Source organism: Poromitra crassiceps, assembly GCF_964638095.1.
Source record: "Poromitra crassiceps genome assembly, chromosome: 15".
NCBI classification, from domain to species: domain Eukaryota; kingdom Metazoa; phylum Chordata; class Actinopteri; order Beryciformes; family Melamphaidae; genus Poromitra; species Poromitra crassiceps.
In genome coordinates this window covers 39,805,768-39,832,625 of record NC_139634.1, presented here as the reverse complement: position 1 = coordinate 39,832,625, position 26,858 = coordinate 39,805,768, and the positions used below count along the sequence as shown (strand labels likewise).

At 44.6% G+C, this 26,858-nt stretch overlaps 1 protein-coding gene across 1 annotated transcript in view; it reads right to left on the bottom strand.

Moving 5' to 3' along the window:
• The window catches only part of arap3 (ArfGAP with RhoGAP domain, ankyrin repeat and PH domain 3), a gene marked incomplete at its 3' end in the record, with an annotated part of 57,976 nt that overhangs the window by 9,116 nt on the left and 22,002 nt on the right, over window positions 1-26,858 (bottom strand). Inside the window, exons 12-31 of the mRNA XM_083652306.1 lie at window positions 26,060-26,145; window positions 23,969-24,151; window positions 21,694-21,832; window positions 16,931-17,035; window positions 14,263-14,453; window positions 13,199-13,339; window positions 12,526-12,724; window positions 11,530-11,593; window positions 11,080-11,243; window positions 9,867-10,079; window positions 8,543-8,648; window positions 8,255-8,402; window positions 5,508-5,576; window positions 4,984-5,058; window positions 4,581-4,698; window positions 2,107-2,235; window positions 1,556-1,692; window positions 992-1,074; window positions 766-801; window positions 84-147 (exon numbers count right to left, since the gene is read on the bottom strand). Of these exons, the coding sequence (XP_083508432.1) occupies window positions 84-147; window positions 766-801; window positions 992-1,074; window positions 1,556-1,692; window positions 2,107-2,235; window positions 4,581-4,698; window positions 4,984-5,058; window positions 5,508-5,576; window positions 8,255-8,402; window positions 8,543-8,648; window positions 9,867-10,079; window positions 11,080-11,243; window positions 11,530-11,593; window positions 12,526-12,724; window positions 13,199-13,339; window positions 14,263-14,453; window positions 16,931-17,035; window positions 21,694-21,832; window positions 23,969-24,151; window positions 26,060-26,145 (2,450 nt within the window). The remainder of the gene's footprint in view (window positions 1-83; window positions 148-765; window positions 802-991; window positions 1,075-1,555; window positions 1,693-2,106; window positions 2,236-4,580; window positions 4,699-4,983; window positions 5,059-5,507; window positions 5,577-8,254; window positions 8,403-8,542; window positions 8,649-9,866; window positions 10,080-11,079; window positions 11,244-11,529; window positions 11,594-12,525; window positions 12,725-13,198; window positions 13,340-14,262; window positions 14,454-16,930; window positions 17,036-21,693; window positions 21,833-23,968; window positions 24,152-26,059; window positions 26,146-26,858) is intronic.

Sequence of the window (26,858 nt, the reverse complement as noted above, 5' to 3'; positions counted from 1 at the left end):
AAGGCAGGACTGCTCATCTGATCATGACAGACACACTGTGGTTAAGGATGAAACATAAATAAAAAGGTCAGAGGTCAACTGACCTGGGCTTTGAGGAAGCTGGTGATCCAGTCCCACATTTCAGTCTCACAGTTACAGCACAGATACCTGAAGAGGAGGAGGAGAGGTCAAGCTTCTACTCACAAGCATTACAGTACACATTCCTCAAACTACTCAGACAGTCTTGACACACAAACACGCACGCACGCACGCACGCACAAACACACACACACAAACACACACACACACACACACACACACACACACACACACACACACACACACACACACACGCACACGGTGCTTTCACACTGGGGACCTGGGAGCAGAACCGAGCACACTTGTCCCCAAACTGACCCCAGGTCCGGTTCGTATGATGAGTGTGAGCGTTGCGTTCCGTGCCCGGGAACGGTACAGCGAACTGTGACAGAGTCCACTTGAAAAGGTGGTGTGGGGAACACTTTGGCGTGCCCGGGTAGGCGGGTACAGAACACTCGCGGATGTGAACGCCAACCGTACCGAACCACATAGATAACACACGGGCGAGGAGGCACGTGGAGGCAGATAAAAGATGAAAAGCCAATAGAAAGGCGATATTGAGATAAAAGATAAAAAGACGACATCGCATACAAGCAAGTCTATAAAAATGGGGTTTAAGAAGTTTTGGTCAAAACTGAACACAACACTGTAAAAAAAAGAGAAAAGAGAGACTCAGAAAAAACTTACAGCTGGTGTTTGTCGGACATCACTGTGAAGCCCCATCTGTACATGGAAACATCATTTTAGTTGATCAACAAATATTCACTGTATTACAGTATATGAATGTTATTAATATTTAGTTTAGTTTACAGTGACATAAAAAAAATGAGAACAAACAATAATTGGCATTTCATATATCTTTAGTGTAGTAAACACAGTGTTATTGTGTGTGTGTGAGGTTCGTTTGGGTCACCTGGTCGGAGCCTTCAGCTTCCTGCGGATCCCCATGTAGATCTTCATGGACTTCAGAAGCCACTCCTTCTCTGGCTTGATGCTCTGGACCACGAGGATGCGAGGGATGGAGATGGAGAACAGAATGAATTCTCACATTAAAAATACAATCCAGAATAGATTTGACCATCTATTGGGTATATTGACATTATCAGGAAGAGCTTAACTTTGATGTGAAATAACTATTTTGGAAATGTGTTAACCCGTCAAAGCTCAACATATTGTACAGGGCAGTTCAGTGTTTGTACAGCTTCAACATTCATGTCAGACTCTTGTTTACTCATCACATGCCTTTTGATTTAAACATACAATCCAGTGTAATTTTGCTTCTGAATATGCATTTTCTCTATGAGAAGAAAATTACATTTCCAAATGTTTTTTTCCCCTACCAAAATCAATTGAAATAGTTATTGTCTTTTGAGCATCAATTGTCAGATGTCATTTTAGTTCTGAATATGCCAATAAAGTAGCGTTCTTTAATCTCAGGGAAGCTGTCGGTTTCCACATGCGAATACGTCGTCTGCACCTTCTTGTCTTTGAGCAGCAGCAGCTTGTGCTCTCGGATCTGGAAGGTTCTCTCCTGGAACTTGTTCCCCTGGAGCAGTTTGGGAGGTTCCTCGCGGCACTTCAGCAGACCCACCTTCATGATCTCACTCTCGTAGGCTGGACAGAACATTTCACAAGCACATAGTCATCCTTACTGCCGTCATGGTTATTGACTCACTCTTGGAGGCCGGACAACAATAAACACATTGAGGAAATACGATCCTCTCAAAATGCTGCTTCATTGGGACGTTATGATTAGAATTAGCAGGGATGTACTGTAACAGTATACAATTTTAAGCTATACCGCCGTATCAAGGAACCACAGTTCTGATTACAGAGCACATACAAACACACGTTTCAGTTCAATAAAGCAATATTTTTCTTCAAAGCAAAATACTTGATTGTTTGTTTGCTTCGATGGGCTATAATATGTATAATTAAAAGGAGTAGACCATACCATAGTCTGAAATGTCATAGCGTTACATTCTGGTTATGGTTAGGAGTGAGGAGGACAATGCAGGTGTGACCTACATGTGAGGAGGTTGATGCCCTCCCCTTTGGGAACTCTCTTCACCACCAGGTAGGCGGAGCTCGGGTCGGCCATCTTGCACCACTGCAGCGCCTGTTCTAGCACCTTGTCTTTGGGGTGTAACGGACGCTCTGGAACAGGAAGGAGAACACAGACACCGGTTCACACACGTAGAATCTGATAGAACCTTCATATCTCCATGTTCTCTGTGCACCAGTGTCTCCTCTGCTCTCCTCTCTGTAAAGTTTGTCTGGAGAAAGCGTTCGGCATGGCGGAGGTGACGCGGGCCGCATGTTGAACACCTCCCTTGCTATTGTTGTAGAAAGATGGCGGATAAGGAGCTGCTGTATTTCTCCTGCTGTTATACTGAGAGTCTGACCCATTTACGGACATTTTGGAAACATTTTATAAATTCTCTGCTTTTGAAACTTAATCGTCTCTCCGCTTCAAACACACAAACGCTTCAGCGAGTGAGTCACCGCTCAGTGTCTCTTGTGATTGGTCGACTACCTGAAAGCCTATTTATTACATCAGGCCGTCATGACATTTTGCCGCACTAAGACACAAAGGCAGAAATCGCTGGATCTACTTTTACGGAATGTTGAATATTGGAACATCACACATCACCTCTGACGGGAAGCTGCTGCATGTGTTAAAGGGACTTTAAACTGCCACAAATGATCCTCTGAAATAAAGATGAACAGATGTGATGATTGATAAAAGGCTGAGCAAGCGTTAAAAATAACGCTTGTCCAGCTGAAGAGAAGGAATCCATTACCATCTACCCTATTTCAACTGTATTCACTCTCAGGTGCTCAGACGTTTCGTTCAAATCACCAGAAACGGACTCTCCACTCGACGCCTTCCTCAGCAGTCAAACAGAAGCTGGCTCCCAGTTTCCATGTCCTTCTCTTTCTCCTACTTCTCTAATCTAATTAAGTACAACTGCTGCCTGTTTTCCACGTTATTTCAGTTCTGCGCTATTTTGAGCAGAATGCTGCAGATCTAACTTTTTGTGACATCTTTTAGGTTGATGTTTGGGTGGCCGGCTTCTTTCCACGATGTCTCCATGCTGGAAGTTTCCACAGCCCAATGAAAGTATTTCATCATTCATTAGAACGCTTTATTAATCCCCAGTGGGGAAACTAAAAGGCATTTTCAGAGGGGAGGAACTTTCTCATACTTTCTAACAACAGGAGGAACTCCGCCCTTTTTATTGTGTTTGCAGCGCAGGAACTGGGAACGACCATAGTTCTTAGAACACCGTTTAGAGGGATTTATTTTAGCTGCTACTTCAGGGTAGGGACTGTCCCAGCACAAGAGGAACCTTGAGTGACCTAAGTGTCCGGTGATTGGTCAAGAGGAAGCTTGAGTGACCGGTGATTGGTCAAACTCCTAGAAACTAGTGGAATAGTCGTCCCTGTGTAATAGGGCATTTAGTCAGGCCTCGCTCACAGAGTTGGCATGCAGCCTCTCCTCTCTCTCTCCAGAGGGTTTTCATGGAGAGCCAAAGTGAAACGTCACTTCCTGCTTTCTCCCTGTACCAGCGCTGCGAAAAGTATGAATGGCGGTGGACGGAGAATAAGGTGACTTTTTTGATCCCGTTTGAATTGTGCCACGGGGTGCCAACGTTAATTTTGTCAATTTAAAACATAACTTTGCATGTCAAGAAAGTCAGTTTGTCGTCAAACTGAAACGTAGGGGTTAGTTTTGAATAAAAATGACATAGCTTGTGGAAGCATGTCGCCGGTCTTCAGCTTTGCCGGTAGGGAAGGTGACATCACTTAGGCGACAGTGTATGTAGTCTTTCTGATTTATAACTTCTAGTGCAACAGTTTGGCGACAAACTGCGACTTTCTGGACATGGAAAGTTAAGTTTTAAATTGACAAAATTAGCGCTGGCACCCCGTGGCACAATTCAAACGGGATCAAAAAAGTAACCTTATTCTCCGTCCACCGCCATTCATATTTTTCGCGCCGCTGGTACAGGGAGAAAGCAGGAAGTGACGTGTGACATGCACGCACGCACACACACACACACACACACACACACACACACACACACACACACACACACACACACACACACACACACACACACACACACACACACACACACACACACACACAGTCTTATTATAGGATGCCCCAAGGCTTAACTTGAGTTATTTTTTCTGTGAGTAGTTTAAAATGTTTGGTCGTCACAATTGATTCATTTGCTAATACAGAAAAAGGCCACTGTGCAACTGAGCAGGACATGGATTTCCCCATTGAAATGAGCGTGACCTGTACTTGCTAGCTAGCTAGTGTTTCAGTCACCCATACAGTATGACGTTTTGAGAGATGGTTGAAAAAGCTAGAAGCTATTAGCGGTTAGCATGCTATATAATCAAGAACTCTGCATGTGGTTTGCAGCAACTGAAATGCATTCTGGATGGAGTGTGATGGACAGTTCTGCGCTGTGCCGGGGACTCACCCAGCTGTCCGTCCTCGATGGCTTCGAACGTCATCCACACGTCTCTGTCCCCACCCGGGACGTTCCTCATGTAGAGCACCTGATTGGTCAGCTCCTCAGCACACATGGTGGGAGACACCTGCCGGGCAGAGGCACGAGTTATACCGCCTTCATCTGTCAACACAGTAGGCAGTAAGCCTAAAGTGTATTAACAATAATTAATTCAGGCCTTGTTTTGAGAAGTTCTGAGTTGGGAAAATTTAAGAAATTTGTAACAAATGAAACTGTTACTAAGAAAATATTGAAGAATTACACTTAAGAGCCATCGAACTTCCTAAAATTTTCTCTTATGTGATTTCTTAAGGTCTATCTTAAGAACACATTGGTGAATCTGGCTTCTTACTTAGTCCCATACTGTACTTACTTTGAGAGTAATGCAGCAGTCTGGTATCTTCATCTCCAGATAGACCTCGATGATCAGATCACCGGCCTGGGACAGCTGAGAGGAAACACAACAAAAATGTCTGTGTTTTCAAGTCCACAGCTTCAACACTCAAGTCTCAAATTACAAGGGATGAAATATGAAATACGGGATATATTGTGAAAAAATGTATGGATCTCAAATGCATTTATTGGAATTTGTGATTTGTTTCCTCTATCTTGTTTATTATCTAAAGTCTTGCCCATTTTTGTCAATTCTTCTGTAAAGCATTTTGGGACAAAATGATTAAAAATACTCTACAGTACGAATTTGACTTGACTTGATGAAGCAAATCTACTGTAGTAATAGTAAGATGTAAGAGACTCATTTAGTGGATGCAGTCACTGCAGTGGGGATATGATCACATAGTAAATCAAGCATCTGCAATCCTTGAAAAGGCTTTACAAGTACAGTATTTACCTCAAATTGTTATTTGTCATGAATACAGAAATAAAATGTCAAAGTACCTGAGTGTCCTTCCACGTGGTGATGATGCTGATTTCCAGCTCGATCTGCGTCTGATGCTCCTCGTCGATCTGAAACAAACGGAGCCAAACACAATCAGCTAGAGGAGGTTACATCACCGGGGAAAAAACGCTACAGACGGATTTACATATGAATTTAGAGCAATTATGCATTTGCAAAAAATGTCATTTTGGCTCTCCACATTATGTGCAAGTGTGCATCACCAGCTGTTCACATGAATCAGGTATCTACATGGAAAGACCATATCGACGGAAGTCCAGAAGTTGGGCTGGCTCCCCGTGGATGCTAGGTAAGTCCAGCTCCAACTTAACATGGTCCATAACATCTATAACAACAGGGCCCCTGACTATTTCAGCAGTCACTTTCAGAGGAGTGGGGATACACACTCCCACAACACTAGAGCCAGTACTGCTGACTTGCGTCGACCTGGTTTTAAAACAAACTTGGGTAAATGCTCCTTTAAATTGATCGGGGGTACAAACTGGAACATGCTGCCCCTCCACTTAAAATGTACAAGCAGCCAAGGTGTTTTCAAGAATAAGGTCAAATTGTGGCTTTTAGATAAAGTCCATGCCTAGGCTCTGATGTTTATTTGTTTGCCTCTCACTGTATAATTGTTAATTTCTTTATGATTGTATTGCTTTTTTATCTGTTTAAGACCAAGCACCACAATGGAAATAAGTCTTGACTTTATTGTGCTTTATCCTTGATGTTATTCCTTGAGATTCGTGTCTGTACTTTGTTTAGTACATTGTATTAAAAATTTTAACCGTCAAATCAAATCAAATCAAATGTGCAATGTTAGTATTGGCATGATCAAACATGATCAGACGGCACTAACTAACATGAAGAAAACAGAGAAGCTAGACTCAGTAGAGTGCATACTGTACCTCCGCCAACCTTTCTACAAAGTTACTGTTAGCACGCCCCCTTTTGGCCAGTGGGTGTGGGAAGTTAATCAGTTCTTCCGTTTGGAAGTGAAGTGCCTTTTTGTGATTTGAATCCATTTGCCTTCAGGCGCTTTTTTGTGATTGGGCACGCCCGATGCCACACCCCCTTTTGGGCAGTGGGCGTGGGAAGTTACTCAGGGGTATGAAAACAGTGGATCTAGGAGTGCTTGAGGGTCGACAAGAAACAGGTGTTCGTAGGAATGGGCAGGATCAAACTTTACAAAAGCCATGGACAAAACAAATATTTTTAACTTTTTCAATGGAACAGTGTGACTGGGACATTTTTAAGTTAGCCATTTAACACTTGACACTTGTTTTTCCTTCACTAAAGGAGACAAACTTAGATTTCTTTCTATCCACCTTATTTCTAGCTGCCATGATGCCGGTTTTAACTTGACAAAAAAAGCCGTAAGGGTTAACATGTCACTTTTATAAGTTTAGAAAAAAATTTAGACGGTCAAAGTAACCATTTAGATTACCCTTGTGTGCTCAGTTTATCAAAATAACGGCTATTTAGAAATCTGGTTTTCGTTTTCAGCTTTATTTTATGCATTAAATGTCGTTCGGGTGCTGGGATAATGCATACTGTATGGGTAGTCGGCTACTTGTGGCTAATGCTAGCGGCTAACATTAGTTACTTTACATGGCAGTAAAACGCCACTGAATGACCAAATTGATTGAACTTTTAACCATTTCAAGTAACACTGTTTCCATACGGACCCCCAGCGTTGGTTAGTTGTATATAACGTGACTATATTTATAATGTTTATAACGTACTCCGGTTTCCGGTTTATAATTCGGGTCTGAATACAGCAGAGTATAACAAAGGAAATGGCAAGCTGCAACAATTAAGTCACGTTAAACCGGACCTTGTGCCCATAATTATTTTACAGTGGGGCATTCAAAAATAAGGTGGATAGCTTAATCAGGGGTATGTTCAATCTGTAAAACGGTGTGCACCGTTTGCTACGGTTTCCGGGTTGAGCGTCATGTTTCCTTGAAACGGTGTGCATCGGGATTTGAGGTATGTTGTGTCTCGTTTGGTGGGTGTGTCACAGGCGTTACCCAGCAGCGCTGTGTATATAAACCCCCGCCGTTTAAAGAGGCGGTGTGCACAGTGGATCCAACAGATAGGTGCAACGCTTGCGTAACACAACAGGGTGTTCAACGCACCGTTTCTGTTGTGTGACGGCCCTGCCTGTCTATCTGTCTGTCTGTGTGCTGGTCTCTCATATTGTCTGTCTTTGCCAGAGGAGATGACTGGAGAGCTAATTGGCTGATCATGGAGGAGCAGCTGATTACCAGATCTGGGGCACCTGGGCCCGGTGCTCCATAGCCTTTAAAAGCTCCTGGTTCTCAGTCTGTCTCTCTCCCTCCTGCCAGCTACCTGCATATTGGTTTTGTTCTTGATTTACTTACTTGACAAACACCCTACACTACACTATCCACACGCATCCACACTGACACTACTGATGCTACAGATCAACACACTTCATACTTACCTTCATTTATTTACATTTATAATAAATACTTTATATTTTTTGCACTTTGCGTCCTGTTCCCTTCTTTTGCCATAACCCATAGAGCCGGGTTATGACAGTTGAAATACATGTTTTGCTACCTGTTCTAAGTTAGCCCATGACCTACTTTCGTTGTTTCGTGCAAAAGTGTATCTTTCTGAAATATCCTGCTGACAAACAAACAAACAAGGTAACAAAGTCAATAATATCAGGTGATAAATTGTGATACTGTATAACTCCCATGTTAGTGATACTCACATCGAAGACACACAGGTAGTTGTCGATCAGATCTTCCATGATCTTCACCTCGTGCTCTCCTTTCCCGTCCGTCTGGAACAGACTAGGAGCGAACAGCAGGGACAGGTTCTTGGTGCACATCTGGTTCAGATCGGCACACTTCTGGACCCTGAGAGGTTGAGGAGGCAGGGGAGGAAGAGAGGGAGCAAGGAAGGAAGGAAGGACGTTTCCAAAGTTAATATATGAATAACGATCAATAACAAAATAAAGATCAAGTCAATTGCAATGGATAGAACACATTGAGCTGACCGGTACAGGTGGCTGATGATGGCAGCCAGCGTGGTCCTGTTGACTCTGGGAAGACTCCGGATTATTTCCTTATAGCGATCCAAACGCTGGCTCCTCTGGGGGAGTTCTGAAGAGGAGGGGAGTGAAGACAGGACAACCTTAAAGGACAAACCCCCCTCAGATCCTCTTAGGGTGCTTACACACTGGCGCCCATAGGTACCATTCCCGAGAACACTTGTCCCCAAATTGACCCCAGTTTCGGAACATTTAACGAGTGTGAACGTTGCGTTTCGTTCCATTCTGCGCCCGGGCCGCACAACAGGGAACCGTGACAGGATCCACTTGAAAAGGTGGTCTGGGGAGCGATTTGGCGTGCCCGGGCACGGAAACACTTGCGAGTGTGAAAGCCAAGCCGGGCAAAGATAAACTCCAGGCATAGTTGATGACGCAAGTGCACTCTGTTCCATTTCCGAGCGTGGAAGAAATGTTGTAATGTGAAAGCTGACCAGCGGGGGAGAGGGGAGGGGTGGTAATCGTTCCCGGGTGCGGAACAGCGCCAAGTGGCAAGCTCGGGGGTTGGACAGATGAAACCTATGCAGAAGTGATCAAATCTGTAGTTCCTCAAATGGCCACTTGAGGCTGGCTCCAAAAGCGAGTCAGTCCCTGTTCACCCCATGTTAAAATGCCCGACTTTACAACAGGATTAAACATGCTTACAGCCTGGTCTCTATAGCTAATCTTTACCTTTCATAAGAACTGTACGGCGGTGAATTTTTATATAACTCACCCATTTAGAGTAAATAGACAATAGAAAAGACGATGTTTTGGGGGTGATTGACAGATGGCCTGTCCAGTGATCATGCAGCTTACTGCTCACGGATCAATAGCAGGCGGAGCTGCGACTCTGTTGGAAACCCCTGGTCTCGCGCCATCTCGCACTAGCTGTGTACGAACCCCAAGATGGCGACGGCCACGCTCCCATACTCTAGGCTTCAAAACGGGAGACCAAAAATCAACGGGTGATGTCACAGTGACTCCGTCCATATTTTCTATATGGTCAAAGGTGGTTGCATTGCATTCTGGTCTATTTCCTGCTACCCCTCCCAAACTTTCATCACGGACAAAAGTGGCCTAAATCTTTTTTTTTGTGAAAACACCAATTTCCTTAAAGTTGACTTGAAACATCAATACAATCTCTACCAGGATTCGACTGTTTTTTTAGGCCAATAGCAAACATTCTCCAGTGAAGGTGCTCATATATTCAAGATCTTTAAATTCCCACTTTCCAATATTCAGAATTACGTATAAACCAATATATCGTTTTGAGGTCCTGTTAGCGACTCACTGGCAGCGTCCTTCCACAGCGGGTGGAGGTCGACCATGAAGATGGGGTCGTCGATCTCTCTGAAGAACCTCTTGAGGACGTCCGTCACATCCTCGATGAAGTTGTCTCCGATGCGGAGCTTGACGTTGCGGGCGTCCTTGCGGAACTCCTCCATCAGGAGCTTGATCCTGGACTTGGCCCCGTTCTTCCTGTAGATCCCCTCGTGGCCCAGACCTATGGAGCATGCTCAGAACATCACTCAGCAGAACGTGGTACAGGTACACCTTCAACGTGTTCGGAATGGCTCACTCATTTACTCCTCATGTACTCATAGAGTGAACTATGGAAACGATCAAACGAGTGTCAGACACTACCTCACTCTTCATCTCCCTTGGTAAAGACGGCCGCATTGCATTGTGGTATATGGGAGAAAATGTAGGGTCCATTTGCTGTTCACTAGAAATTGCAGTGCATTGTGGGTATTTCATAGTGGATTATGTCGTGAATCAAATTAACAGTTGAAAATAGTAAAAAAAATGCTAACACGCTATATATGAACACGCAGTTAATAAACAAACAATATACATTTTTCTGTAGCGGATTGTAGGTTTTTGGGGTGTCAGCCGGAGTTTAGTCTGACAATGTTGTGCACACCGGATAGTTAGTTAGGTTAAGTTAGTTAGGTTAAGTACATACATAAGTGCCTGGGTAGCGAGCAGACGGCGGTATTTGACAATTTAGCAGCTAAATCATAGATTATTGAAAAATATTCCAGACTGAAATGCTATAACAGAAGTGGAGTATTGGCCAGAATGACATGAACATTTGGACACTTTATTCAGCGGGTATCTTGCATGTTGCGTTCAGGTGCACTGTAAAAAAAAAAAAAAAAAAAAAATTGTAATTCCATCGCGGGACGCATGTTGAGTATCACTGCTATATGGGGTGGTACGTTGTGATCGAACCGTTGCTTCATCAGAAAGAACAGCAGAATCAACAGCAGCCAGGACGCTGCGTTTGAGTCCAACCTTTTTAGTCACTTGCTGGTGGACCACTGTGCTGAACAAAAAAAAACTGCTACCATTTTGATCAGGAAGTAGCCTACCCCGATGCGCAGAGTGAATGCATTTCTTACCACATTTTCGTACAAAAATGGTTGACATTACAAATTTGACTTTGCGTGTAAATAATGAAGTCATCCAAAGCTCAGGCATCATCAGTGGTGTTCGCTCACCGTACTGGGTGATGAAGGCGATGCAGCTGTCCACGATGATGGGGATGTCGTTCCTGCTGAGCTGCTGCTCCCGCAGCGTGTTGCCCCGCCCCCCCGCCGCTCGCTGGATGTCTGCGTGCCACAGAGAGAAGTCTGTGCGGCCCAGGCCCTGCAGGTGCAGCGTCCTGCCCGGGAGAGAGAGAGAGGGTTTGGTTTGCACCGCTTGAAAAAGGAAATGTCATGTGATGATGTTTTAGCAGCAAATTTAAATTCTGGCAACCTGTACACAAATGTGACCAAATGATGATGGTTTTTATTGGATAGACGGCAATTTAAATCATTGGTTGAAGAAACTAACACCTTTACAGAAGCCCCTATATATTAGAAATAGCCTACTGAATGAAGGACTTCAGGTAGCCTAATGAGGTTTGTTTTTTCCCCAATGGATATAAGGAATTCATCTTATCTTACCTTCCCTTTTCAACTAAAACCAGGATGTCCTTCTTGTCGTGGTTCTCATTCTCTGAAGCCATACCTTCAAGACAAACAGAACAGACAGATGAGCTCAGCGAATCATGCAGATGTAGTCTGGTGTCTCTGCTTCGAAGAAGATTTAAGCAATCTACAGAGGCTTTACTTGTGTCATAAATGTGTCAGTAACGTCAAAGTGAAATGTTGTAGAATGGAATTTCATCATCATTCTTCTCATGCATAATTTTCTATATATCCGTGAACTTCTGTGCATTAAAGGCCAACTCATACTTCCCATGTCCGCTTGAGCGAGACACTGAGAGAGGTCCATTTGGTCCGTGTGACGTAAATGTCATAATAAATGTGCGCGAGGGTCCGTGCGGACCACTTTGCGGTCGTCCGCGTGCAGCCCTAAATTTGTGACCGTGCAGACTGAATGCATTGCAAGTGTGCCGACTGCACATGCCCTGTTCCACACACCACGTAGTTGGTTTGCAAACCGCCATAAAACCCAGAGATGCTTCTCATCTCCTGCACCAAAATACTCTCTTCACCGTCCCTGCTGCTCCTATTCTGGTTAAGTGGTTCTCTTTTATGCCTTTTGCTTCTTCTTAAGAACAAAGTTCTTCTTCTTGCTGTCGTAAGTTCGTCATTTTCTTTCTTAATGCACACACTTCTTCCTCTTCTTGAGGTTTATACATTAGCGGTTGGCAAACAACGATACGGTGCCATTACCGCCACCTACTGGAATGGAGTGTGGATCGAAATGCGCATGCGTGGAACGCGAGGCCGACGGACCCTCGGATTCTAGAATGAATGGAACCGGGTGTGCATCCGCATGACCGGTACGAGTCCGCAGCTATCAGAGGCCGCGGAACACGGAAAGTAAGTCAGAGCATTTACATCTGAAACTGTGAGTGAGCGCAGGTTAGTTTTTGGGGTTTATCAGGGTCAGAAGCCGTGCTGTAAAGGACAGTGAGAACTGGGGGCACTGACTGAGCTCCTGCAGGCGGTTGAGGTTGAGGATATCCTCGGCCGCCCCGTCGCTGCCCGGGCAGATGAACAGGTTGGACTTCTGCAGGACGAAGAAGGCCTCCTTCCACTGCGCCGGGTCCAGCATGGCCTTGTACCGCAGCCGACCCACCCGCTCAAACGCCCGCGTCAGCAGGCAGTGGCAGCTCAGCGGTGTCGCAGCCTGCCGAGGAGAGAAAGGCACGTTATTAAAGGATAAGTATCAGACAATAAGTGAAATTCAAGTCAAGTTTATTTGTATAGCCCTAATTCACAAGCATCTCTCAGAGGGCTTCACAGAGAATATGTCTAGCTAAATCTAGCTGAACACAACAATAACAGTAACAATAATGATAATAATAATAATAACAATAATACTAATACTACTAATACTATTACTACTACTACTACTACTAATAATAATAATACTACTACTAATAATAAAAACATGGTTGAACAATCTTATGTTAGAGAGAGACAGAGGAAGGGGGAGATGGGAGAAAGGGGGAGAGAATGGGGGGAGGAGAGAGCAGGGAAAGGGAAGAGGTGGAAGGGGAGAGCAGGGGAAGGGAGGAGGGGAGGAGGAGAGAGAGCAGGACAAATACAAGAAAGAATCAAACTAAAGAGTAAAAACGAGGGATGAGTTGAGCTGTGGTACCTTTCCGATGGCCTTGGTCCAGCTGTGCAGAGCGTCTGGTGTCTCCAGGCCAAACTGGTAGAGTTTCTCTGAAGTCAAGTACAGCTCAAAGGTGTAGCGAAACCTAACAGCAGGGAAGAGGATCGTCAAATCCCAAATATCCTCCGTTTAAACATTTAAAGGGGCGGTATCATGGAAATTGAAACACATGGATGAAGACATTTGATTTGACCTTGTCTTAACCTTTTATGACAAATTTCCATTAAATGTATGCATTAATTCTAACTAAAATGATGTATATATATTTTTTTTTTAATTAAGTATTATTAAATGTATGAACTTTGTGCTATCTAACATGGAGCCAATAGCAGTCAGAAACTTGTTTATGCCAAAGAGGGTCCATGGAGATTTTGGGGACTGGTCTGGTCACTAGTGGCTTGAGGTGATAGCTTATGTATTCTAATACATTTGAAAGGGTTTCACATTTGAATGTTAAAGGCAGAATTATAACGCAGGGTAGTCACAGGACAAAAACATGAAGAAGAGTGCACAAAACCTGCCAATAGCAGAAGGAAAGCGCCGGACAATGACAGGAAGCAGGAAGTGAAGGTTTACAGCAGCAAGTGGCACACACTGAGGTGAAGACAGGAAGTATGCATATGTCATGCTGGACATACAGTTTAACTAAATGTTACGGCATCGTCTGTCTGTCTGTCTGTCTGTCTGTCTGTCTGTCACTGTTTAGGCCAGGCCTGAGGTCAAAGGTCACAAGCAGACTTCATACAGTGAACTGATTTGGACTCACTCTGTGTTGTTTTCATTTATTTTGCCTAATTGTTTATTATTACTATTTTTTACCATCTATTGTCATCATTTTACCTTGTTGTCACCTTGATGTTTGATTGTATTTGTTTGTTAAAGCACTTTGTGAACAAATTAATGCGTTCAAGATATTACAACTCGACTATTACTATTTTGAAATTTCAGTTTTATAAATTATTAAAATGGTTTTACGTGTATGCTTTGTGAAACTGATGGAGACCCAGTCAAAGAGAAATACAAGTTAATGAAATAAACTAAAATATAGTTATTTGAATAGAGCAGAGTGAGTGGTCGCTGTACCTGTCGATGAAGCCGTTGTTGTTACTGTTGTCGGGCCGGCTGACTCCCAGGCACACAATGTCTTTCACACTGATCTGCAGGCAGGGCTCAGAGCAGCGGTCCGACTCATAGAAGAGCAGAGATTTATCCACCGTCACCCAGAACTTCTGGAAGTCTGACGGAGACACAGTATGAGTAGAACTAAGTAGAGTAGAGCAGGGTAGAGTAGAGTAGAGTAGAGTAGAGCTCAAAGGAGCGTACGTGCGCTGCATGTCTGGATCTCAACTCTTACTTTTGAATCCCTCTGTGCAGTCCAGGTGTGTGAACACTTTTTGCAAGAGGATTAAGCCAAATTGATGCTTCGTCTGTCGACACTTTAGAAACCGTCGCCGACAGAAATGAGAACTTGAGTCGACACTTTCAAGTGTCGGCGAGCAGTGTCTGCTACCTGGTGAAATGTCTAGTGTCGCTGACTACGTCACATAGTGTCGCGCAAGTCTGATAGGCTATATAGACGGCATGCGCGCATGACTTCCTTGTTTTGGTTTTCGCTGAAATGAAATTAATGAACGTGTCTCCACTATTTTTATCAGCCTGTCTTTGATGTATGACTTGGTGAAAATCACAAAGAACACTGTGAGTGACAGTTCCCAGAGAGAGAGGAGTTGAGTTGTGTGTGGTTGTGTGTCCTTATATGTGGCTGCAGCCAAGTACGTTACATCTTGCCTCCGACGTGCTTTCACTGACAGCGTTCCCTCTCTTGGCTGTCTGCACTAGTTCTCTGTCTATAGCGTTTGAGTGTCACGTGACTGTTGAGGTGAGGAGATAAGCATAAATGCAGCAACATGAGCAACACCATGTGTTAAGCGACACTTTCCAATATAGTAATAAGTATAAATTAAGCTTTACAGTCCAAAAATCCAGGGTTGATAAACAGAACTACTTCTAGCGGTGCATGTACATACGGGTCTTCGAGCTCGTGCACCCACTTCAGACATGGACACGCTAACATGGACGTGGCTTTGAGCTCAGCGGCTAGTCTACCATGAAGATTTCAGCTAAAAACAAGGGTTTAAATGACGTCTTGACATCTCAGGGCTTCCAGAGACTTGGATTACGCCGGACGAGCTGTATGCAGCAATTTTTTTGTCACGTTTTACAACAAGTCCCCATGAACTTCGGTTGTTTAGGAGAATGTTGCAACATTCTTGTTGTTTGGTTGTGAAGTTCCAGGACTGTTTATTTTTCTTCTTTTTTAACTAAGAAACTTCACCTGACTTCGGCATGGGGGTGAGTAGATAATGACTGAAATGTCCGTTTTAGCTGAACTGTTCACATTTTCTAACCCAAGAACAGTATTCTGTGGACAGTGCAGCATGTTACAGATCTACAGCGTCTAATAATAAATATAATTAAATAAATATAATAGATGTATTTGGTTGAGGCAACATCCTTTCTTTGGATCTGGGTTAAACACAGTACAAACTAGGGATGGGCATCGAATTTCGAATTTTCGAATAATCGTTGTTATTATCAAGGTCGACTTTTATTATTGAAATTCGAAATTCGAATTTTTTTTTTTTTTTTTTTTTTTTTTTTGGAGTGAAATGTTGCATTGTCTCCCCTGATTCTAAGTACCGGTATAGTCAAATCGCTATAAGCATTTTAAGCAAGGTTTATGGAAAAATGAATGGCGGATGAAATCCCATGAAGAGGGAGAGGGGGTGACTTTGGCACCCCTTTGGCACTCAGACCTGAGCCTACTAAATATTTAATGAACCACAACCACTCATGATTGTCAAAACTGTTTTTTATTTTCGAAAATGTCAATGTAAAAAAAATTAAAAATGTAAAAAAAAAAAAATCTTTTTTTTTTTTTTTTTTTTTTACATTTTTTTATTTATTTTCGAAATTCGAATTAAATTCGAATTTGGCCAGCGAATTTCGAATAGTGTTTTTGCTAGAAATGCCCATCCCTAGTACAAACCCATCTGCTAGCATCCAGCATGGGCTTGACTTGTGTTGTCATCGGTCAGAGAGGCTTTGCTGAATGGCTGACGGTTTTATTGTTGTAATAAATGTCAGTTCACCTGCTTATGCATCTCACCACAGTTAAGGCCCATTCGCACTTACAACTATAACTATAAATATATTGATAACTATACCTATAAAAAAGATTTAAATGGTTGTAAACAAATAGAATGGCTGTGTTGAGGGTGAGGTACACCCTCTGCTGGACTGATAACAGTTAACAGTGTGAGCTCTGGAGACTGTGTTGTCGGTCAAAACAGTTCATTCATTTTTAAATCGGTTACGTTCTTAACGGCAGTTCGACTAACGGTTCATCGTTAACATCGCTAGTTGCGAGGGAACAGTTTGGACTCTAGTTTATTTCCTGTCAGCTATCGTATTAGCAAACACCGCAACAGGAAGTAAGCTAGGGTCAGTTTAGAATGTTTAGAAAAAGGTCTCTAGAGCCACAGCTGTGTTGCTGCTCCTGGACGTCTGTCCACTAAACCCACCGTGTCCTGAACAAGACCTTTCTGCCTGTGGCACTGAGAGGACACATTCCTCTGTGAGACCTGTGCCAAGCTGACCCCCCCTCCACCCCGTTAGACCTGTGCCAAGCTGACCGCACCCCCCCTCGCCTACCTTCTCTGGTTTTCCGGGATAAAGTGCCTTTGTTCATGGAGCCGGACTTGTAGAGGTATCCAGAGTGAAGGACGGGCTGCATGATCTCATCATACACGCTGGGATCTGAGGGAACACAGCACAGTATCGAGACGCGTCCAGAGAGGGAACACAGCACAGTATTGAGACGCGTCCAGAGAGGGAACACAGCACAGTATTGAGACGCGTCCAGAGAGGGAACACAGCACAGTATCGAGATGCGTCCAGAGAGGGAACACAGCACAGTATCGAGATGCGTCCAGAGAGGGAACACAGCACAGTATCGAGATGCGTCCAGAGAGGGAACACAGCACAGTATCGAGATGCGTCCAGAGAGGGAACACAGCACAGTATTGAGATGCGTCCAGAGAGGGAACACAGCACAGTATTGAGACGTGTCCAGAGAGGGAACACAGCACAGTATCGAGACGCGTCCAGAGAGGGAACACAGCACAGTATTGAGATGCGTCCAGAGAGGGAACACAGCACAGTATCGAGACGCGTCCAGAGAGGGAACACAGCACAGTATTGAGACGCATCCAGAGAGGGAACACAGCACAGTATTGAGACGCATCCAGAGAGGGAACACAGCACAGTATTGAGACGCATCCAGAGAGGGAACACAGCACAGTATCGAGACGCATCCAGAGAGGGAACACAGCACAGTATTGAGACGTGTCCAGAGAGGGAACACAGCACAGTATTGAGACGCGTCCAGAGAGGGAACACAGCACATTATCGAGACGCGTCCAGAGAGGGAACACAGCACAGTATCGAGACGCGTCCAGAGAGGGAACACAGCACATTATCGAGACGCATCCAGAGAGGGAACACAGCACAGTATTGAGACGTGTCCAGAGAGGGAACACAGCACAGTATTGAGACGTGTCCAGAGAGGGAACACAGCACAGTATCGAGACGCGTCCAGAGAGGGAACACAGCACAGTATTGAGACGTGTCCAGAGAGGGAACACAGCACAGTATTGAGACGCGTCCAGAGAGGGAACACAGCACATTATCGAGACGCGTCCAGAGAGGGAACACAGCACAGTATCGAGACGCGTCCAGAGAGGGAACACAGCACATTATCGAGATGCGTCCAGAGAGGGAACACAGCACAGTATCGAGATGCGTCCTGAGAGGGAACACAGCACATTATCGAGATGCGTCCAGAGAGGGAACACAGCACATTATCGAGATGCGTCCTGAGAGGGAACACAGCACAGTATCGAGACGCGTCCAGAGAGGGAACACAGCACAGTATCGAGACGCGTCCAGAGAGGGAACACAGCACAGTATCGAGACGCGTCCAGAGAGGGAACACAGCACAGTATCGAGATGCGTCCAGAGTCGAGTGGAGTCGAGCGGTATAGAGTGGAGTAGAGAGTAGAACATAATGAAGTAGGACAGAATAGAGTAGAGAAGGATAGAACAGACTCAAGTACAGCAGAGTAGTAACCTTGTGAGGCAGCCGGATTCGCGAGATCACGTGAGAAATTCATCTTGCCGTGCTCCAAGCTATTGGTTTAACACCGCCCCCGGCCGTGAGCTGGACCAATCAGCATCCAGATGCAGCTACGGGCGGGGTTCAGATGTGACGACAGCGAGAAGCGAGCCCCCGCGTGATAGACGGTGATAGACGGCTGGTTCATCCAATCACCTGCCAGGTATTTCTTTAACGTGCCCGCCCCTTTGCCAAACAGTTTCCAAAGACGAGGTCACAGATGGTTTGCAGCATCAGGTTAGCAACGTGTAGGATAGAGTCAAACGAGGAAGAACAAAGTACAGAAGAGAAGATGAAGATAAAATAAAAGAGGAAAGAAGATCGCAATAGAACAGAATACAACGGAATAGTAAAGAGAAGCATTACAGACAAGAGGAGACCTGACCAGCTGCTGTAGTTTGTATCAGTGTGGATGTTTCTGTCAGACAGACTCAACTCTGTTCATGTTTCAACTGCAGCCTCTTTATCACAAAGCCTCCCACACTGCACACTCTCTTTCACACACACCGACACACACACACACACACACACACACACACACACACACACACACACACACACACACACACACACACAACACACACACAGAGGCTTTGACAAAGCAAACAGAGATATGAAGACCGTCTGGGTTCTGCTCACTGAACCGGACTGTAGTGAGATTAAAGCTTCCAGTCTGGCCGGGTTCATCTGAGTCCAGAAAGCCTTGACCTCCACTAACCTGCACTCGCACATTCATCTGCAATGCGTTTAGAAAGACCCAGACACACCATGAAAACTAGAAAGCACTAGCGGCAACCAAGGCCGACTGTTGCGTCGCCTGTGCCAGGGCCAAAAAGTTGAAACAATTGTCATTTTCACATCACTCTCGTTCACCACTTAATGGTTTCATAATAGCTACTTCTAATCGAGAATATGCCTGAGAACATTATGTCTGAAGCAAAAACCAAAAAATAAAGAAGGGGGGGAATGAAAATTCGTTTTTTTCCCCCGATGTTATTTATTTTTTATTTTTGCTCCAACTGAAATGTTTTATGGTCACTCACGATTCAGTAGGTCACGGGTTGGCTTTGCTCCAGCCTTAAAACGTTACTCGTTATATTAGGATTTTTCAAAATGTCTGGAGAAAATGTATGGGAAACTCACTTGTGGGCTAAAAGATGTCACGTGACTGTTCAGCGCTATGGTGCAGTTCTCTGGGTCAAGGGTCAGACCAACCAGGCTTAGACCTTCAAGGTCAGACAGCTGGACCTCCTGCTATCTCATGATGGTGTTTGTACAGATAAGTGCGTCTCAGGAGCAATATGATCGTGTATATCTATCTATATAGAAAGCACATAATGAGCTTAATGATGATCAATACATTGGAATAGTACATAATTTTCTCTGCAGTTATTGTGACCATTCCAGCGCTTTGCATTGTGGGACAAAGTAGACGAAGGTAGACTGGAGATCTTTCCGACAGCACAACATCCAGGTATTTTTGGCAGAGGCTACTGCAGCTGTTGCTTTGTTTGTATACTGCATACTACATGCTACACTTTGGCCAAATCACTACATACTACTACTAGTATAGTTGGAGGTTTTGAATACAGCCTATAGCTGTTTCTCAATGTCAAGGAGGGATCCTCCTTTGGCCGCCGAAGTCCTGTTCCAATGTCTGAAGCCTACAAAGTCCTGTTCCAATGTCTGAATCCTACAAAGAACTGTTCCAATGTCTGAAGCCTACAAAGTCCTGTTCCAATGTCTGAATCCTACAAAGAACTGTTCCAATGTCTGAATCCTACAAAGGACTGTTCCAATGTCTGACTCCTACAAAGAACTGTTCCAATGTCTGAATCCTACAAAGAACTGTTCCAATGTCTGAATCCTACAAAGAACTGTTCCAATGTCTGAATCCTACAAAGAACTGTTCCAATGTCTGAATCCTACAAAGAACTGTTCCAATGTCTGACTCCTACAAAGAACTGTTCCAATGTCTGACTCCTACAAAGAACTGTTCCAATGTCTGACTCCTACAAAGTCCTGTTCCAATGTCTGACTCCTACAAAGAACTGTTCCAATGTCTGACTCCTACAAAGAACTGTTCCAATGTCTGACTCCTACAAAGAACTGTTCCAATGTCTGACTCCTACAAAGAACTGTTCCAATGTCTGAATCCTACAAAGAACTGTTCCAATGTCTGACTCCTACAAAGAACTGTTCCAATGTCTGACTCCTACAAAGAACTGTTCCAATGTCTGAATCCTACAAAGAACTGTTCCAATGTCTGAATCCTACAAAGAACTGTTCCAATGTCTGACTCCTACAAAGTCCTGTTCCAATGTCTGACTCCTACAAAGAACTGTTCCAATGTCTGACTCCTACAAAGAACTGTTCCAATGTCTGACTCCTACAAAGGACTGCGTCCTCAGGAGAGAGACATTTCGAGGACGCTCATGTGTGCACTCAACGCACGTGAAGTACCAACAATTCTATGATGAATGAACCACAGATGAATGATTGCTGCCAGCTGGGTATTTAAAAAATGGCAAGCAGCAAAACATCGCCGGCTGTGCAAATTTACACATTTAAAAATCTAAGTATCTTCTGTCATTTGTGAATATGTTAGCACTTTAGTGTGACAGCAAATGTTTTAATACTCAATTGTTTATTAATAAGCTAGAAACTTTGGTGAAATCTGACGGTGGGACCATGACGCAATCACGCACACTCGCTAGCCTGTTCCTAATGTTTGCTCTTCCAATGTGAGGAGGAAGGACTCTTGCCTACAGAGGGAGGAAGTAGGAAGGACGAGTCCTGCCGAGGAGGAACGGCTTATATCTGTCATCTTCAGCTATGGTGGCTATCACTGCTCATGCTAATGTAACTACCCACTTGTTCTTCTTCTGTTGTTTGTGATGTTGAGATTTTCCCAGGAAAGAGCTAGCAGACACTGGCACAGAACAGACAGTGGAGAAGCTAGATGAACTGGATAGGGGTTGAAGTTTAAAAGCAGAAATGAAACTTTAACACGGCTCCTCCCGGTGAAACTCCCCGTCAGGTGAAAAGAAGCGGCTGGCTACTGCGCATGTGTCGGAGGAAGCATGGTGCTAGTCTATGGCTCTCCCCAGAGCAATGACCGGGGCAGCCAATAGGGCAGCATGGGGATAAATTGGTCAAGTATAATTGGGGAGAAAATGGGGGGAAATCCGAAAAAAAAGAAGAAGAAAAGAAACATGGCTCCTCGTCCTGCGGCTCTCACCTGAGTTCCCGGCGGTGTAATAATCCGGCGGGTGTTGCTCGTAGCCGTTGGAGTCGGCGAGGCGAGCGGCCTCCGCCTCCGAGAAGATCTGAGTGACGGTCTTCAGCAGATTCTGCTCGCTCACCGCGGTACACAACACCTACAGCAGAGACAGACAGAGAGAGAGGAGAGAAGAGAGAGAGAGAGAGAGAGGGAGGACGGGGTCATCGGGGGGAGACAGAGAGAGGGAGAGAGAGAGAGAGAGAGAGTGAGAGAGGGGAGGTGGAGGAGGTGAAGCAACGCCGGGTGTTTTGGGCTCTGAAAGCGTTTCCACCGCCAGAGGAAATGCACAGACCCAAATACCAGAGTGGCTCTATTCAACACTGCTTTCTCTTTCACTGTGCCCGTTTCAAAGCACATTCCTCGTCATTGTAACTGGGCGAGATCCTGACACACACTCACACACACACACACACACACATGCACGCACACACACACGTACACACACACGCACACGCACACTCTCTCTCTCTCTCTCTCTCTCTCTCTCTCTCTCTCTCTCAGAAAAAGGGGTTTCAGGAAGGTGCAGGGATGCAAAATGCTACATGCTGCAGAATGTTGGTTGTAGCTGGTGAACTGGTTTGTAGCGAACAATGAACAAAGTAGATCCACTTCTTTACCGTAGCCTGTCTTCAGTGATCTGTGTATTATTCTCAATTATGTTCTCAATATGTGCTTATACAGTAATAATAATAATAATACATTCATTAGATTTATTTATTTTATTTATTTATTTATTTATATAGCCCTTTGCTCAGTGCTCAAAGACTGTTGTATTATCTTCAACTAGCATCCCTCGCTGCCTCGCCCGCTGAAGTGGCATCGCTCATTTTGACCGTGCCCTGTGGGTTCGCCCTCGCAGACGCAGCTCGCCCGGGCCTCACACAGGCAATAGGGAAAATATTTATTCTTGAATTTGGGGTGAACTGCCCCTTTAATGTGATGACTAAGGCCATGTCCACACGGAGACGGAAGCTATCTTTTTTTTTTTCGTTTCAGAAAAGTTTTCCATAAACATGGAAACGTTTCAAGAAATGTGTGTATCCACATGAAACCACTGAAACCGCTGTAGAATAACAGAGAAAGACAATCTCGTCAATAATGGCATACAACCTCTAGGGGCGCACAGTCTATAATGTCTATCTCACTGTAGCAGCAGCTTAAACCCTTGGCTTTGCGGGGAGGTTTGCCATGTCGATGAATAAAATGATGAAACCTACAGTATACAGGCAAATGCAGAGCTGTTCAGCAGGGCTGATGGTCTCCCTGTAGCCTACAATATAGAACGTTAACTATCGGTGACGTTCCTGATATCATCCACTTCCATGATCTTTAGACATGTTGCAAACACATCCCAGCGTATTGGCCGCTCCTGCACATCACAGCACAGGCTAAATGATGCAACATAAATATACATTATATAAACTCATGGCATAAATGTGTTTTTATTGGAAAAAGTCGCGTCAAGTAAGCTAAAGTCTTGTTGGAGTGGACACGAGCGGATATCACAGACATCACAGTGCAACCGCGTGTTCCTCAAACCTCTCACTTCCCTATTCACGTTGTATTTACGAGGGCTATATATAGGGCAAGAGAGTATGTTGGTTACACTCAGGGTTTAGATTTCATTTCATTTCATTTTGTCCAATATTAAAATATTCCAGAATTGCATGTTGTATTAAAAATAAATATAATTTCTATCTAACACGTTAAGCCTGATTTTGTTTGTGTTATTGTAAAAATGTAGCCGCCGCTAAGCCTTCTGGGAAATATCCGATGAAGGGAGGGGAGGGGTGGATGGGAAGAGTCAGCTGTGTGGAGCCCTGAGGATGTTGTAGGCTACACGCTGTTCTCCGTGTCCACTTGTTGCTGACGGTGGTAATAGAGGAGCATTATATTTTGCTGCAAGATCCCCACTGCTGTAGCACGAACGTTACTGCCATGATTGTTATTGTTGCTGGTGGAGAGAGGTGGGGCTATGGCGTCATCGTTTCAGGAAAGATGCGTATGGGTTGTAAACACGGAAATGCAAGGGTGGCATCTTCAGATTTAATCACTCTGGGACCCGTTTTGAAAAATTAGCGTATACGGCCAGAACGTATAGTCCCAGAACGCGGTTCCATCTGGACGAAACGGCTATATGACAAAAAACTTTAGCGGATACACCTAAAGTCGTCTCCGTGTGGACATGGCCTAAGTTGACGAGACGTGTGACAGGACAGGAGCAGAGTCTGACCTTGAGCAGCTCGTCCTGGGTGTTGAAGCTGGGGTGTGGGCTCCGGTAGCGGCCCTCTCTGTATTTCTGGCCGATGAACTCTCTGCGCTGTTCGGGCACGGCGTCGCAGTCCAGCTCCTCGCTCTGCGACAGCCGAGACGCCCAGAAGTCGTTGGCCCGGTCGTTCCCCAGCATGATGAAGAGCTGGACCCAACAGAGACCGAGACACAAGTTCAACTCCCAAGACTGACACGGAAAACACAGGGTTCAACTCCCAATAGAGTGACACAGGGATGACGTATACAAGCCAGAGGTCAACATCACGCTGGGTTCCCTTGTCTGGTCAGTGGGATTTTTTTCTCTATGCAATATTTTATTTTTAACTTTTTTGAACAACATACGAACAAGACAAACAAACAGGCTCAGACACAGGAAAACAAAACAAAAGAACATAGGAGAAAAAAAAACATTATCGACATTCAGTAGCCTATTACGTCGTGCTACCAGTCACATAAGGCAGGGGTTCTCAAATGGGGGTCCTTGAGGGGGTTCCAGGGGGTCCCCAGCCAAAAGGGGGTTAATTTATTTTAGCTATAATTCCATTCATAAGAAACACAATGACTATTTTGGTCATGGGTTTTATACACTTTCTGTAATAAAACATCTAAAAGCATCAATCTTATTATCATATTTCTCAAGTGAATTGGTCCTCAGATACCTAAGTCTCTCCATGTGGACCCCACATGTGGACCCCACATGGAGAGACTGCATAAGCTAATGGGGATCCGAATAAATCAAATCAAATCAAAATCCATCCGTATAACAGAGGTCATATCCATCAGCCACAATTGAAAAGAGGGTGAGGAGGGGGACTTCCATTCCTTCCTTCAGGATGATTTTCTTGGCAACAGTTGTCCCCTGTGTCAGAGACTGTTGCACAGCTGTAAGGAAGTTCAGAGAGGACTCTGAGCAGCCGAAGATGGTGATTTTCTGCCTCCGGCTGAAGGGTTATTTTGTAGGCCTAGACCAGTCAAATAGTTTGGCCCAGAATCCCGTTAGTGAAGGGCAGAACCAGAAGGCATGAGATAGTGTGCCCTCTGACACATGACACCTGTCACACAGTGGTGAGACAGAAGGGAAGATCCTGTGTAATTTATGCTTGGAGTAGTGGAGACGGTGAGCGACTTTAAATTGGATCAGCTGATGTGTCTGCCATTAGCTGACAGACTCCTTTCCCATATAATGTCAGATAATTCAGTACCAAGTTCCTCCTGCCATGCTTCTCTAATCCTTTCAGTAGAGGCCACGGTGCAGCTGTCAAACAGACACACAAATCTAGAGATGAGGTGCTTGGAGTGAGGAGGGCTCAGCAAAACATTGAAAAAAGCATGTTCATTTGGGAGCGCTTCAAAAGGTATGAATCTTGGATCGAACATAATTTCTGATTTGCAGGAATCTGAGCCAGTTCGTGCCGGGCAACTCAAACTTCAATAGATCAAAGGATGCAAATTGACCATCTACACCTATGTATAGGTGTTTGATGGAAGCCAGACCCTTCTCACTCCAGGCATGCTAGTTTCTATCTGACCAAGGAGGTAGAAAAGAGTGATTGAAACAAATTGGAGCGTGGACAGAAACATCTGGTAGACTCAAAGCTTTCCTATCTTGGTTTAGAATTCTGAGGGAGTTTCTCACAACAAAACCCAAATCCTGAAAAGTCCCCGGCCTCTCTAGCTTAGACAATAAGATGGCTGGCAGAGAGGAGTTGGCAATAGAGCTGGCCTCCATCTTCAGCCACAGGGGGTCAGTGGGTTTTTTGAATGTTTTCTTTTTGTTTTGTGAGATGATACTTACACCTCACATGTTTTGTGCCAATCGTGATTTGTGGCGATCACATTTACACTTCATCATACAAGCGGTGTTCATTTGTGAAAGATGATCTTGCTGAACACAAAGGTCTCAGTTTCATCAACTTTTGTTAACCACAGATTTTGTTTCTTATTGGTTGTTATGGGAGTGAGACAGGCTCGCAAATTAGCCAGTTATCTGCTTAACCTACATTTGAACTCTGAGTAATCCGCCTCCCCCTCCATCCATCCTGCATGGTCCTACCTGGACGATCTCGTTGCTCCAGATGCTGGTGTCCAGTTTCAGACTCTGAACTTTGGAAACCATCGTCCCCAGTCCTCTGTGCTGCCCTGCAGGCGCACACACACACACACACACACACACACACACACACACACACACACACACACACACACACACACACACACACACACACACACACACACACACACACACACACACACACACACACACACACACAATGGAGGAGGACAATCAGTCTTGTGGCACTAGTCACACCTATTGTCCTGGTAACAGGACACAGGCTGCAGTGGCTGAAGGGTTTATGGTGCATTCAGATTTCAGGCTACAAAACGCGACAGAGCAGTTTGGTGTTTGTAGTGAGTCACTCTGTTGCCAGCGCAGCAGAGAAATGTTGCTGGGTTCATGATGTCATCACGAAATAATGTCTCACTGACACAGCTTTGTTTTTGTCTCGATTTGGCAAATAATCATAATCATTGTTTTCTAAAATAATTAATAAGCTAGATAATGATGACGTAAATTATAGCTGGTCTACCCTATCGTCCATAGGGGGGCAGAGCTAGTCAAGTCAAGTCAAGTTTATTTATATAGCCCTAATTCACAAGCATGTCTCAGAGGGCTTCACAGAAAGTATGTCTAGCTGATTCTAGCTGACACAACAGTAACAAGAATATACAGAATAAAGATAACATTTGAACAATTGATAATATAGAAAATATAGAAATGAAGAGAGAGCAGAGGAGAGAGCAGGAGAAGGGGGAAGAGCAGGGGGAATGTGAGAGAGTGGTGGGGTGGGGAG